Source organism: Psammomys obesus, unplaced genomic scaffold (assembly GCF_907164565.1).
Source record: "Psammomys obesus unplaced genomic scaffold, mPsaObe1.curated_primary_1811, whole genome shotgun sequence".
NCBI lineage: Eukaryota > Metazoa > Chordata > Mammalia > Rodentia > Muridae > Psammomys > Psammomys obesus.
The window spans coordinates 646,564-660,557 of NW_026594091.1; the positions used below are offsets into that span (position 1 = coordinate 646,564).

The 13,994-nt window shown below is 45.0% G+C and overlaps 1 protein-coding gene across 1 annotated transcript in view; it reads left to right on the forward strand.

The window, feature by feature from the left end:
• The window catches only part of Myo1f (myosin IF), a 50,870-nt gene that overhangs the window by 4,928 nt on the left and 31,948 nt on the right, over positions 1-13,994 (forward strand). Inside the window, exons 2-4 of the mRNA XM_055617883.1 lie at positions 12,839-12,976; positions 13,478-13,567; positions 13,657-13,751. Of these exons, the coding sequence (XP_055473858.1) occupies positions 12,839-12,976; positions 13,478-13,567; positions 13,657-13,751 (323 nt within the window). The remainder of the gene's footprint in view (positions 1-12,838; positions 12,977-13,477; positions 13,568-13,656; positions 13,752-13,994) is intronic.

The following is a 13,994-nucleotide window of genomic DNA, read 5'->3' on the forward strand; positions in this document are numbered from 1 at the left end:
AGAAGAAGAAGAAGAAGAAGAAGAAGAAGAAGAAGAAGAAGAAGAAGAAGAAGAAGAAGAAGAAGAAGAAGAAGAAGAAGAAAAGAGAAGAGAAGAGAAGAGAAGAGAAGAGAAGAGAAGAGAAAAGAAAAGACAGAGCTATTAAGATGGCTTAGAGGGTAAAAGTGCTGCTTCCAAGCTTGATGATCTGAGTTCCATCCTAAGACTCATTTCTTCAAGTCGTCCTCTGACTGCAGGTGTGCTGGTGTCACACAAGCACACACCCACAACATATAAATGAATAAATATAATTTTAATTTTTTAAAAAGCACACAGAGGTTACAAACTATTAAATATGTCAGGCCTTATCTATATGGGTTTGAGTACAGAAAGCAGTATGGTATTTTTAAAAATAATGAACAAAAAGACCCACCACTGATTGGACAAGAAAGATAAGAGGATCTGCTTTAGGTTTCTCCCTTGTGAATAAAAGACTAAAACCTCAGTTTCCCCAACTCTAGCCTTTGTGTGGAGAATTTGAGGAAGTGTACTAGACAAAGGTCCCTACTCTTTGACCTCTAGCTAAACCAAAAAGAAATAAGCCTACTGATCCCACCAGACACCTCCCAACCCCAGCCCTATGGAGGGCAAGAAAGACACTCAGAGCTTTGGGAGGTCAGAAGGTTGTTTGCACAGTTCAGGGTATAGGGTATGGTCCAAAAACTTTCATGCTGGTAGAAAACAGGTCCACAGTTCTAGAGCCCACACCCTGAGGCCCATGGGTGGAGCGAAAGAGCCACAGTTGGGTCCAGTGGCAGCTACAGGTTCACATCTCCACAGCTCAAAGGACCCTGGTAAGGAAGGAAGTGGCTGTTCTATTTCTCTGTAGTCTGATGCTTTTGCTCATCACTACCCATTTCTAACAGTGCTTTGTTACCAGACTTAGGGTCACAGCCTGTGCTCCCACAAGCCAGATTCAGCCACTAGTCCTCCATAAGCCAATTAAGAGCAAAAGAAGGGAATGGAGATTCATTCAATGTGGCCATGTTGGGAATAGGAAATACAGTAACACCCCCCCACACACACACACACACACCAAGTCCATCTTTAGGGACCTGAAATGAGATTGAGTTTAATTAGAGGTCAGAGTTATACTTATCTGTGTAACTCCTCGTGAAGGCATGTTGCTGCCCACCACTGACCCATCAATGTAAGGTGGTCTAACGAGTCAGGTCCCTCTGTCTGGCTCTAGCTTTAAGCTTTCTCTTCTGCCTGAATGATATTCCTGGGGGGAATTTCCAGTTTCTTTGGGTCTGCTATTTCAATAGCCTGATAGTCAAAGTGAGGCATACAAGTGTCTTTGTAGAGTATATTCACTCAGCCAATCAGGTTACAATTGACATATCTGGGGTGAATTCTAATGTTGCATCATTTGGCTCTTTCTTCCGCTTTGGGCCCATAGGGGCTGGCCAAGTTCAAGGCTGACACCCATAGTGATAATATTTTCATGTGACAACCCTTGCCTCATTGAATCTGTGCAGCTGGCCCCATGAGGTCTATTGCCCTTGGAGTTCTTGTTTTTCAAATGAGGAAACTGAGGCAGGAGAGACCTCAAAAGCTAGATGATTTTGGCTTAATCTTTTCAAGAGGCTGCTTCTCTTAGTCACCTTGACTATGGCTTCCCCTTCCTTTTCCTAGGAAATGAGAGATCACCTAGAACTTACTGAGCAGTCTATTGCTGTTAATAGCCTCTGAACATCCTAGCAGCCTCATTTGGACTTGGGCTCTCTTTTCCAAAAAGGCTAAGATCCCAGAGCTTCACCCCTACCACACGTGCATATCCAAGGCCTTCTTGGTCCTTGAAGTAAAGCTGCTAGTTTAACTTTGGATGATAAACCCACCTAGTCTTTGACCCTCCAACATGGCCTCTCCTTAAGGGACTGTCTTCATCAACTTGCAGAACCACTCACAGCTTCGAGAGCAGGCATTAGATCCCATCTGCCTAGGTGGGGCCTGCACCTGTTCCAGGCACTGATAGAAATCAGGAAGTGTGTTCACTGCACTACAGGGCTTGCAAGACTAGGCCCTACAAGAGCCACCACCTTGACCACAAACAGCCCCTCCCTACAACAGCATGAAGAAGGTTGTCATGTCATCTCCACCCCACCCCTACGTAGGCAGAGCTGACTAAAGAGCTAGAGGAAGAATCTGCCTTCCACTTCTCAACATAGCCAGCTCCAGCCCCTCAGTGTCTTTCACAAGAGACAGCACATTGAGTCATATTTAGCTGTGGTCAACTGAGACCACAAACCTATTTGTTGCAACTCCCCTCACCCACAGCTCAAGAAAGGAACTTAGGAACACAAACTTTCAGCTTGAACCAGGGAGACAAAGGAGTATTTTTGATGGGGGACAAAAGAGTGTCTTAACCCCAGGGTACTTAATTCATTCACTTATTTGATTGTTTAGCTAAGCTTTTTAAGATTTAGTTATTCTTATTTTATGTGTGCTTTGCCTGCATATATGTCTGTGTACCATGTGTTTGGCCCTAAGAGGACAAAAGAGGATATAAGATTCCTTGGAACATGTGTGAGCCATCATGTGAGTGCTGTGAACCAAACCAGATCCTCTGTAAGAGCAGACAATGGGGTTTTTTCCTTTAATTTATTTATTTTTGTTTTATGTGCATTGGTGTTTAGCGTGCATGTATGTCTTTGCAAGCTCCTGGAATTATAAACAGTTGTGAGCTACCATGTGGGTGTTGGAATTGAATCCGGGTCCTCTGCAAGAACAGTCAGTGCTCATAACCACTAAGCCATCTCTTTAACCCCCAGCCAGTGTTCTTAACTGCTGAGTACTGGCTGCACCAAAACAGCCCATAGTTGCTTTCAGACTCGTGTAGTCCAGGCTAGTATCTAACTCACTATGTAGCTGAGTGTGTTCTTGAGCTACTGATCTTCCTGCCTCCATCCCCTGAATAATGGGATTCAAGATGTATACCACCACACCCAATTTTTGTTGTGCTGGAGGTGGAATCCAGGGCTTCCTGCAAGCTAGACAAACACTCTGCCAACTAAATAACATCGCCAAACCCCTGCCTCGACCTCATGAGTAGCCAGGAGTACACACAGGAATACACTGATTATTTTATGACATAGTGTGAACTCAGAGTAACTGGAGGAGCTCGGATATTGAAGGGAGGGAGGACAGACAAGGAGTGAATGTCATGAGACTGAAGAGACAGAAGCCACTGAGCAATGAGGGGAGGGGAACAGAAAGAGGAACCCAGCTTTAAGGCTAGAAGGGCCAACCACAGCTGGCCTTGCAGCCTCTGACCTCGAGGCACTATTGTTTTCTCTTCTGAAAATTGTACCTAATAAATAGTACTACCCTCTGTGTATTGAAAGGAAGAGTTGAAATAATCCACTTAAAAATCCAGGTCACAAGACTGGAGCAATGGCTCGGGAGTAAACAACACTGATGCTCCAGCATGAGAATAAAAGTTAAGGGCCCAGCATCCATGTCCTGTCTATTACCTCCAGGTCCTAAAGATTCAACTCACTATGGCCTTCTTCTGGCTTCTGCATGCACACATATCAGCACCCACACCCCACACAGACACACTTGTACACACACATTTGTGTGTGTGTGTGTGTGTGTATGTACACACATACACATCTTAAAGTCATGTAGATCATGTCTTAGTCATGGGGATGTGGGTCAGTTGATAGTATGCATGAAGTCCTGGCTTTGATCCCTAACCCTTGACAAACCCAAAGTGATGGGTGTGATGGTGCACATATGTCCTCTCACTACTTGGGAAGCAAAGGCGACAGATCAGTATCTCAGGGTCACCCCTGACTACAGAACAGCTTTGAGGCTGCTCTGGACTACTCGAAGCTGCCTCAAAAAACAAAAACAAAAACAAAAACAAAAAAAGCAACACAGGGAGATCTTCGTGAGTTTGAGGGCCAGCCTGGTCTACAAAGCAAGTCCATGTCAGCCACGCCTACCCAGAGAAACCTTGTCTCGAAAAGCAAACAGTATATATATGATAGATAGGGTCTCTACATAACCTTTGCTGTCCTAGAACTCACTATGTAGACCAGGCTGGCTTAAAACACAGACTCATTTGCCTATGCCCCCAGAGGGATTAAGGGCTGGTGGGTGGTGCCTTAATTAAAAAAAAAAAATAAAGGCAAGTAAAATGGCTCAGTGGATAAAGGCACTTTCTGAGCAACCCTAGTTACTGAGTTCAATCCCCAGAGCCCCATAAAGGTGGGTGGAGAGCACTGACTGTCTTCTGGCCTTCACACATGCACAGCCACTTGTATCATGTGCATGTACACACAATAGTAACTGTTTGGCTGGAAGCCCTGCTCGCCCCTGCACAAGCCAGGAAACCCTATCTGCTCTCTTTCTCTCAACCAGCCTGTACATAGAAAACTTTGAGCTAACACAACCCACCCAAGAGTGTCTGCCTAGGGGATCAGTGTTTGACCATGTATACACTGGCACAATCCCAGCTCTTAGCTTACATGTCATCACTCCTTGCCTAAGCTCTGCGACGTCATTGACACCGACCTCAGGTCAGATTGGTAAACCTGCCCAAGAGCGGCCTCTCGATAAACTCACTTTTCTATCCTTGAATTGGTTTATTGTATAGGAGAAGAAACCTATTAGTAATACATTTAAAATGTTTTTAAATGAAAAATACAAAACAAAAGATTAGTAAGGGCAGGAAGTAAAGGGTAATGGTAGAACACATAGTACACATAAGTCTTGGGATCCATTCCTGGCACTGAAAAGTTAGTCAAACATGATGGCACTCAGGACATTGACATAGAAGGATCAGTAGTTCAAGACCAGCCTGGGATACATAACAGTGCCAGGCCAGTTGGAACTTCTGAGGAAGACTCTGTGCCAAAACAAGAAGCTTAGCCTGTGCAGTAAATGAGAGTAGCAGGAAGTTAGCCATGGCTGCTCTTATTACTTACTATGGTCATCAGACAAGAGCCCTTCCCCATGCTCTGCAGAGCTAGAATGCACTTCCTGTCTTATCAGACACTTACACAGCCTGCCTGTCCATGTGCCAGCTGTTCTTCATACCCCAGCCATCAGCTCAGAGAATGGTAGATTCACCCTTGTGTTAGTGACTCCACCCCTAATTTTCTTGTTCTGTCCTAACTCTCTCTGGTCTTCCTGTCTTGCAAACAGGAAGCACCCACTGCTGTGACCCAACCTCTCTTCCCAGCCTCTGTCCTTCGTCTTCTCAGCCAGACTGGCTTATGGTAGGATCTCAATGTCCTTCTACACCTCCCACTGTGATTTCAGACAAGGATCTTGCCAACACCAGAGAACTTCCCTGGGGTCATTCTCAGAGTGCAGTCAATTTTCAGTAGCTTGAATGACCCAAAATTTCTTGCAGCCTTATCCCACCTGGGCCATCCCTTGTCCTAGACATCTCTGACCCCCAGGGACCTCTTTCTTGGCATCTCCAGGTATATTTCACCTTTAATAGCTGCACACTGTTGCATTCCTCCCCTCTCCTCCCCTTACCCTGTCTCCTTCATGTCAAGATTTTGTTGTGTCATATCTGGCACTACAAAATATTTTTTTTAGTGCCTCAGAAGAACCCAGGATCCTGTGCACAAAAGACAAGCATAGAACCCACCAGGGAGGGCCTTGTGGCAAGGACTGTAATACCTATAATCCTGGAGGATTACAGGTAAAGCCCCCACTTAGACTTCCCCAGTGAGGGACTAGGGCATGGATCAGGAGTAAAGGGTCTGGCTAGAATCCCCAAGTAAAGGGCTGGTGGCATACCTCAGGAGTGGAGCCTCTGCCTAGAATTACCCAGTGAGGGGCTGGGACCTTAGCTCAGGAGTGGAGACTCTACCTAGAATCCCCAAGTGAGGGACTGAAGTGTGGCTGAGGAGTAGAGTGCCTGCTTTTAGCATGTGTGGGGCCCTGGGATCCATCCCCTATTTCAGCAAGAATAAAAGAAGGGAAGAAGAACACTATGGAAGGAAGGAAATAAATTCATGTAAATCCCCCATAATGCAGAAGAAAAAGTATGGATACTAAAATATGTGTCTCCAAATCTCAAAGATGTCACACTATGGTCCCAAAATGCAGTGAAGCCCCAAGATGTGACCACTTGTGAAAGCTCTTAGATGCAGGATCAAAGAGACACTGATAGGGTGTTAGGGAGTACGGTGTTTAGTAAAAGTTATTAGCACCATGCACAGGCAGACTGAGATGCAAATGTGTAGCCCGGCCCTGAGGAGAGTACAGGCCCCAGCACCAGAGATGGGCAACATGGCAGGGACTCTTAGAGAGAAAATCAGGGACCCGTGGCACAAGTGTGAGTCTTAGTCATCCCTTTCTGAGGATGGAGGTTTCACAGCACAAGCCTACAACCAGGTTCTTTGATTTCCAAGCAGGAGGCAGGAAAAGAAGGGGGACACAAGTGTGGCAAGGCTCTCTGATGTAAACTTGTTCTCCCATGTGTGAACACCCAACACCTCTTACTATGCTGGCTAAGGACTCAGATTGTCTCAGGAGGGTGCCTATTGGTATCTGTGAGTGGAAAGACTGCTGTTAAGGCACTGTGGCCTGAGTATCAGCTAGATTCTAATGTTACATTCTTTCTTTCTAATGTTTTACTTATTATTTTCATTTTAATGGCGCATGCATGGTTTTGCTTGCACATATGTCTGTGTACACTGCAGTGATCAAGTGCCCAAGGAAGGTGCCTGATGCCCAATGAAGCCAGAAGAGGGGACTGAACCCTCTGAGTTTGGAGTTACAGACAGTTGTAACCTGCCACGTGGGTGCTGGTGCAAGAGCAGCTGTTAAGCTAAGCCATCCAGATGTCCTGGAACTCAGTCTGCTTGCCTCAGCTACAGAGTTCTCGAATTACAGGCATGTGTGTATGTCACTGCACCTGGCTCAAACTTGAGTGTCAATAAAATACACAGGTGGAAAATTTCACACCTGACCTCATGTGGTAGCTTTGCCAAATACCCATGACTGAGCCAATACTCCCTGTGGCAAAGTCCCATGAGTAGTGAAGGCAATCCCCAGTGGGACTGGGAGGTGGCACTGACAGATAAAGGATGTGTTTGGACTCAGCCTCACCTCTCCGGGAGTCTTGTATGGTTTCCTGCTGTACATAAACAATGAAATATCCCATAGTGCAAATAGTCCAAAATAAAAATTTTTTTGAGACAGGATCTTTTTTATCCCAGGCTAACCTCCAACTTAATGTAGTATAGCTGAGGATGGACTTGAACTTGTTCTCCTGCTCCACCTCTTGAGTACTGGGATGAGAGCTGTACACCAACAATGTCAGGCATATGCAGTGCTGGCATGGACCCCAAGGCTTGGTATATGCTAAACAATGCTCTACCAAATGAACACATCCCAACAGTGGGGGCTGGGGTTGAAGATGTATGTATTTATATATTGTGTCTGTGTCTATGCAGCTGTATGCATATACAGACGCCTGTACATGCTTGTACTAAGAGATTAGAAAAGGGTGAAGAGGATGGCAGGGTTCTCTTCCATCATTCTCCACTTTTTAGTCTCCTGATGCAGTCTCTTCCTGTATTTCTTTCTAGGCTGAAGCCCCAAACTGCAGCAATCCTTCTGTCTCCATGCACTCCTATACCCAGAACTAGGGTTACAGGCATTTTTTAGGGATGCCCAACTTATTACGCAGTAAATATAAACTCCAGTCCTCATGATTTTGGAGCAAGTCCTCTTAATTTCCAACCCATCTCTTCAGACATTTTTGTTTGTTTGTCTGTTTGTTTTCTATTTGGTTTTTTGAGACAGGGTCTCACTCTGCAGCCCAGGCCCATGACAATATATCCTTAACCTCCCATGTGCTGTGAGCCATGCTTGGGTTCCAAAATGGGTTTGCTGTTTGTTTGGTGTTTTTTGGTAGTGGTGGTGGGTTTGGGTTTTGTTGGTGGTGTTTTGGTTAGTTTGGTTTTGGTTTTGTTGGTTGGCTGATTGGTTGGTTGGTTAAAATTTTTAAAAAAATCAACACTTCATATTTCTAACATTTTAATTAAAGACACTCAACTGGTATTGATTTTCTATTTAAACAAAATATTTTTGCTGAACCTGGAGTAATGACAATGCTGTTAATCCTAACACTCAGAGGTAGAGCCAGACAATCTCTGTGAGTTAGAGGGAGCCTGGTATTCATAGTGAGTCCGTCTTCTCTCTCCCATCTCTAATTGTGTACAGGTACCCACCCAATAAAAATACCAGCTATATCTCCAACTCTAAGACAACCAAAAATAGTCACAAAGGCTGGGGGTGTAGCTCAGTAGTAGACCACTTGCCTAACCTGCACAAGGCTCTATATGCCATCCCCAGCACAGATAAAAACAAAACCCTGCTATACCAAAGTGCCCCTCCCTAGGGTCAGAGCTCTTGAAGGCATTAGTCACTGTTCACCTATACATTGTTTTGGCCCCTGAGCAAACAGTCACTGCTGTACATAGGGGCTCCCCAGACCTCCAGACTTGAGAGTACTCCTTTTTCAGTCCAGTGCCCCGCCGTGCCCACCTCCCTCACTGTATTATACCTTCTGTATTAGTTACTTTTCTACTGCTGTGATAGAACACCACACCCAAGGCAACTTATAGAAAGAAGAGTTTTGTGGTGGTTTGAATAAGAATGGTCTCATAGGCTCGTATGTTTAAGAATAATTAGTCTCAAGCTGATGGCAAAGTTTGGGCAGTTTGGGAATTGTGGCCTTGTTGGAGAAGTATGTTACTGGGAGCAGGCTTTGAGTTTTCAAAACTCCTACCTCTCTGCCTATTCCTTGTGGATCAGGATGTGGACTCTCAGCTGTTCCTGCCACCATGCCTTTGTTCTGCCATCATGAGCTCTAACTCTCTGGAATTGTAAGCCAAATTAAATCCTTACTTTTTGAATTGACTTGGTCATGGTGTTTTTTCACAGCAATAGAAAAAGTAACTAAGACAAGTTCATTTGGGGATTACGATCCCAGAGAATAAGAGCCATCACCAGCAGAGTGGGAAATGAGAGGAGGAAGGCATGGTGACTTCCTCAGTGTGAGCATTCGCATCTCAAACCACAAATGGAAGCAGAGACACCCAACTAGGAATGGCATAAGTCTTTGAATTCTCAAAGCCCACCCCTAGTGACATCTTTCAGCAAGACCGCACCTGCCAAACTGTCCAAACAGTGCTACCACCATTAAAGCACTGACCAGGTATTATGAGAATCAAGGATTCAGATGCTCAAGACTATGGAGGACATATCATTCAAACCACCATATCCTTCTTTGTCCTCCCCACCTCTAAATGTCCTTCTTTTACTAGCTTTTTCATCACTGTGACAAAATGCGTGACACAGACAACTTAGTAGGGATAGACTGATTCATGGTTTCAGTATTATCCACTACTTTGGACTTAGAAAAATCAGCATTTCCTAGCACTGGGAGCTGGTAGTAGAGGCTACTCATTTTGTGGTGGTCAGGAAGGAAAGAAAGGGAGACAGGAAAGGAGCTGGGATATAGCTCAGTTGGTAAAGTGCTTGCTGAACGTGCACAAAGCCTTGGGTTGCATCATCAGCACTGTTTACACCTCTAGTTGTGCAATCTTGTTATCCCAACACTTGAGATAGAGGCAGAGAGAGCTGAAGCTTAAAATCATCCTTTGCTGAATAATGAAATTCAGGTGTAATCTTCAAGGTGTAAGAGCTCCTTCGAAGGAAGAAAGGATGCAAGGAGAGGGAGTGGATGAATGAATGGAGGTGAGTTTAGCCAGGACCATGTCCCATAGTTCTGTATGTCAAAGCAAAGGATTCAGCCTTCATTGTTCAGGCTGTGAACTTGAGATATGGCTGTAGCTGATGATCTGTACTTCAGATAGATAGATACATAGATACATAGATAGATAAATAGATATGTGTTGATTGATTGATCAACTGATTGTGAAAGGGTATACATGCAGAGGCCAGAGATTTGGTCCTTTTCTTCCAACATGTGGGTCCCAGGGATTGAATTCAGGTCATCAGGCTCAACAGCAAGCACTTTTACCCACTGAACCATACTGTCAGCCCTTTTTAGAGACAGAATTTCATTATATATCCCCAGCTGGCCTGAAACTCAGTAGGTAAGTCAGGCTGGCCTCAAACTCAAAGAAGTTCTCCCAACTCTGCCTCCCAAATGCTAGGATTACAGATATGCTACCATGCCTGGAAAGCACCATACTTTAGAAAGATCCCTGAGTTACAGCCTCAACGTCTTGGACAGGGAACCTAAAGAAGCCATATCCACCTCCTTGGTGTTCCCAAGTGGGGAGGAAGAAGCAGGGTTGTCATAGCTCCCTGAGGTTGTAACTTAGCTAGAAGAGTTCTTGCCTGTATGCTCACAGCCCTGGGTTTGATCTCTAGCACTACATAAACCGGGCACAGGGAACACAGGTCTCCGCAGGTGTCAGGACGAGGAGTGAACTGCAAACAGATAAAAATGAAAACTTGGTTCAGATGGACTTCATCAACCTGGATCAAGACTTCAGGCCAGACAGTGGTGGTGCACACCTTTAATCCCAGCACTCCAGAGGCAGAAGCAGGCGAATTATCTGTGAGTTTGAAGCCAGCCTGGTCTACAGAGCCTGGTCTGTTTGTAAGACAGACAAAGATACACGAACCTTGTCTTGAAAAAACAAAAACAAACAAAAAACTTCTAAAGAATCTGATGACAGACAGCTCATTGTCAGCATATTTAAAACACAGTACAACTTAGAAAAAAAATCTGGCATAATAAAATTTCCAGCACATAAGGAAGTATTGCACTGAAATTCTCCTCAAGATACATGTCATTTCTTCCAAGAAGATGGATTCTAGAGATAGGCTACCTGAGCTAGCTTTAGAGGGAAGGCTCTGGCCTAGTCTCAGTCATACAGGTAATGCAGAGGTCATTTGAGCTAGTAGCCAGCTTTGGTCCTAGTTGTGGGAGCTTAGGAGAGGCCCTAGCTGTAAGGGTCATTTATATTACCAGCTACCTCTGGTCCTGGTTGTAGGAGTTTGATATGGCCTGACCCAACATAAATCACCAGTCTATATTAATCACTACCAATTCCTAGCTTTCTGGGTGGAAGAATAGATATTTCATCTTTCCATTGAAAAGATAATCCTGTATGTTTAACATTCCTGGTCTCCCCAGATATCTGTGGGCACAAGGATGTTTGTGCTATGATCCCAACAGCGAACACATGTCATTCAAACACTCAGGAAGTGACATTGCATCCACAACCAAGAGCAGAGAGAGACAGAAGAATCATACTACATAGTGAGTTCAAGGCCAGTGTGATCTATGTGAGTCTCTGCCTCAAAACAAACCAGTTATTTGTAGATCTGAGGAATGGGGGGAGGTGATGGGAAGACATGGACAGATTATCTGACACAGAGAGATGGGATCAACTCTGTCCTATGAGTGAGTTCCCTTCACGGCACTGTGATAGAAACAACCTAAATGAGGAGGGGTTTATTTTGGAGATTTCATGGTGGGGAAGGCTTGGCAATGGGATGACTCCATCCTTTGTAGCAGGAAAGTACAAGGTGACGGTATGGATGAAAAGAGGAACCAAAAGAGAAATTCCAGGAATGGATGTTACTTTGGACAGGGAACCTATCTACCTCCTTGATGTTCCCAAGAGGGGAGGAAGAAACAGGGTTGTCATTGTTTGTTTGTTTACTTGTTTGTGTCTGTGATAAAATATGCTGACAAAAGCAACTTTATTTTATTTGCTTATTTATTTTTATTTTATGTGCATTGGTGCTTTGCCTGTATCCATGTAAGAAAGTCCGATTCCCTGTAACTGGAGTTGCAGCCAGTTGTGGGCTGCCATGTGGGTGCTGGGACTTGATCCCAGTTCCTCTGGAACCAGCTGCTAACCACTGAGATACCTCTCCAGCCTCCAAAAGCAACTTTAAAGAACAAAGAGTTTAATTGGTGAACAATTCCAGGCTACAGTCCATCACTGTGGAGAAGTCAAGGCAGCTAGTTAGATGACATCCACAGGCAAGAGCAGAGAGAGCCTGACTTGATGGGACACACCTCTAATCCCAGCGCTTGGGAGGCAGAAGCAGGCTGATCTCTGTAAGCTAGAGGATAGCCTGGTTTACATTGTGAGTTTCGGGATAGCCAGAAATATATAGTGAGACATTGTGAGAGAGAGGGAGAGAAAAAAAGAGAGATTCAGAGATAGAGATGCAGAGAGACAGACAGAGACAGAGAGAGACTGTATGCATACTTGTATCTATCCAACTCTTTCTCTACAGGGACTGGTATAATGCTCATCTAGAATTCCCCAGTGAAGGAATGTGGCTGGGAACAATGAACAGATCTTTCCACTTCAATAAATGTAATCAGGACAATCTCCCAAAGAAATGCCACAGGCCAAACTGATATATATATATATATATATATATATATATATATATATATATATATAATCTCTCACTGAGTCTCCTACCATGTGATTCTAAATTGTGTCAAACTGACAATTAAGATTAGCCATTGCTGACAGGCAGTGCTGGTGCAAGCTTTGAATCCCAGTATTCAGAAGGCAGAGGCAGGCTGATCTCTGAATTTGAGGCCAGCCTTGTCTACAGAGAGTTCCAGGAAACCCAGGGATACACAGAGAAACCTTGTCTCCAAAACAAACAAACAAACAAAATTCTAGCCATTACTGAGCTATCTGAGGAAGGGCAATTCAAAAGATGGTGGTAAAGGTAAGCTAGATGCCCCAATCATGCTCTCTTGCAAGGACTCACTCACCCCCATTCCACCATTCCCTATCTCCAGGGCAGCAAGGAGCGCTTTCACTGGCAGAGTCACAATGTGAAGCAGAGTGGTGTGGATGACATGGTGCTGCTGCCCCAAGTCACTGAGGACGCCATCGTGAGCAACCTCCGCAAGCGCTTCCTGGATGACTACATCTTTGTATCCCAAGCAGTGCAGGGACACAGGAGAACAGCTGGGCAGTGGAAGTCAGGATGGAGTGCTGGGAAAGGAAGGATGCCAAGCAATGCAGGGACACAGAAGGACAACTGGGCAGTGGAAGTCAGGATGGAGTGCTGGGACAGGGAAGGACGACAAAGGAATGGCAGTGCAAAAGGGCCTGTGAAGGCCCAGCCCAGGGTTGGAGGGAAAATGAATGGAAGAAGGATGGGCAAATAGATCAAGGAACAATAGTGCTGCGGCTTGAGATGCTGTGGCCGCCACTGCACCTGTGCCTTAGGGTTTCTAAAGTACTGCACCACTTACTCCCCTGTTTCTGGATCCAGATGTCTTTTCCTACAAGACTCAAATTACATTCAAGCATCTGATCTCTCTCTCTCCAAGCAAAAGGGGTTTGGGGAGGTCATGTTAGGACAGAGTAAGGGGTAAGAAGTATTTGAAAGGTGAAGCAAGACACTACATGGTTCTTAACTACCTCTCAAGACATATATTGGCTCAGTGCTAATCTCTGTCAACCCCTTCAAGCAGATGCCCTATTTCACTGACCGGGAAATTGATCTCTACCAGGGTGCGGTAAGTATAGGGCTAAAGGATGGACGGAGCCCCACACCTACAGCCCGATTCCCCCCAGCTCTAGGCTGAGACCTGACCTCCACCACCAGGCCCAGTATGAGAATCCTCCGCACATCTATGCCCTCACTGACAACATGTATCGGAATATGCTGATCGACTGTGAGAACCAGTGTGTCATTATCAGGTATAGCAGGGTGAGGGATTCTGGAACATTCTACCCAAGCATGCCCTCAAACATTACCACCAAGGGTGGTTTGTCATGAACTCATAAGCCTTGGTGTACTGTCTTTCTGTCCCTATTGCTCTGTTCTACTTTCCTTATATCCCTTGTTTCCTGAGTCACTTGGAACTGGAATTACCTACCACCATGTAGGTACTGGGAAGCAAGCCCAGGTCTTCTGCAAGGGTAACAAGTACTCCTAGTCAT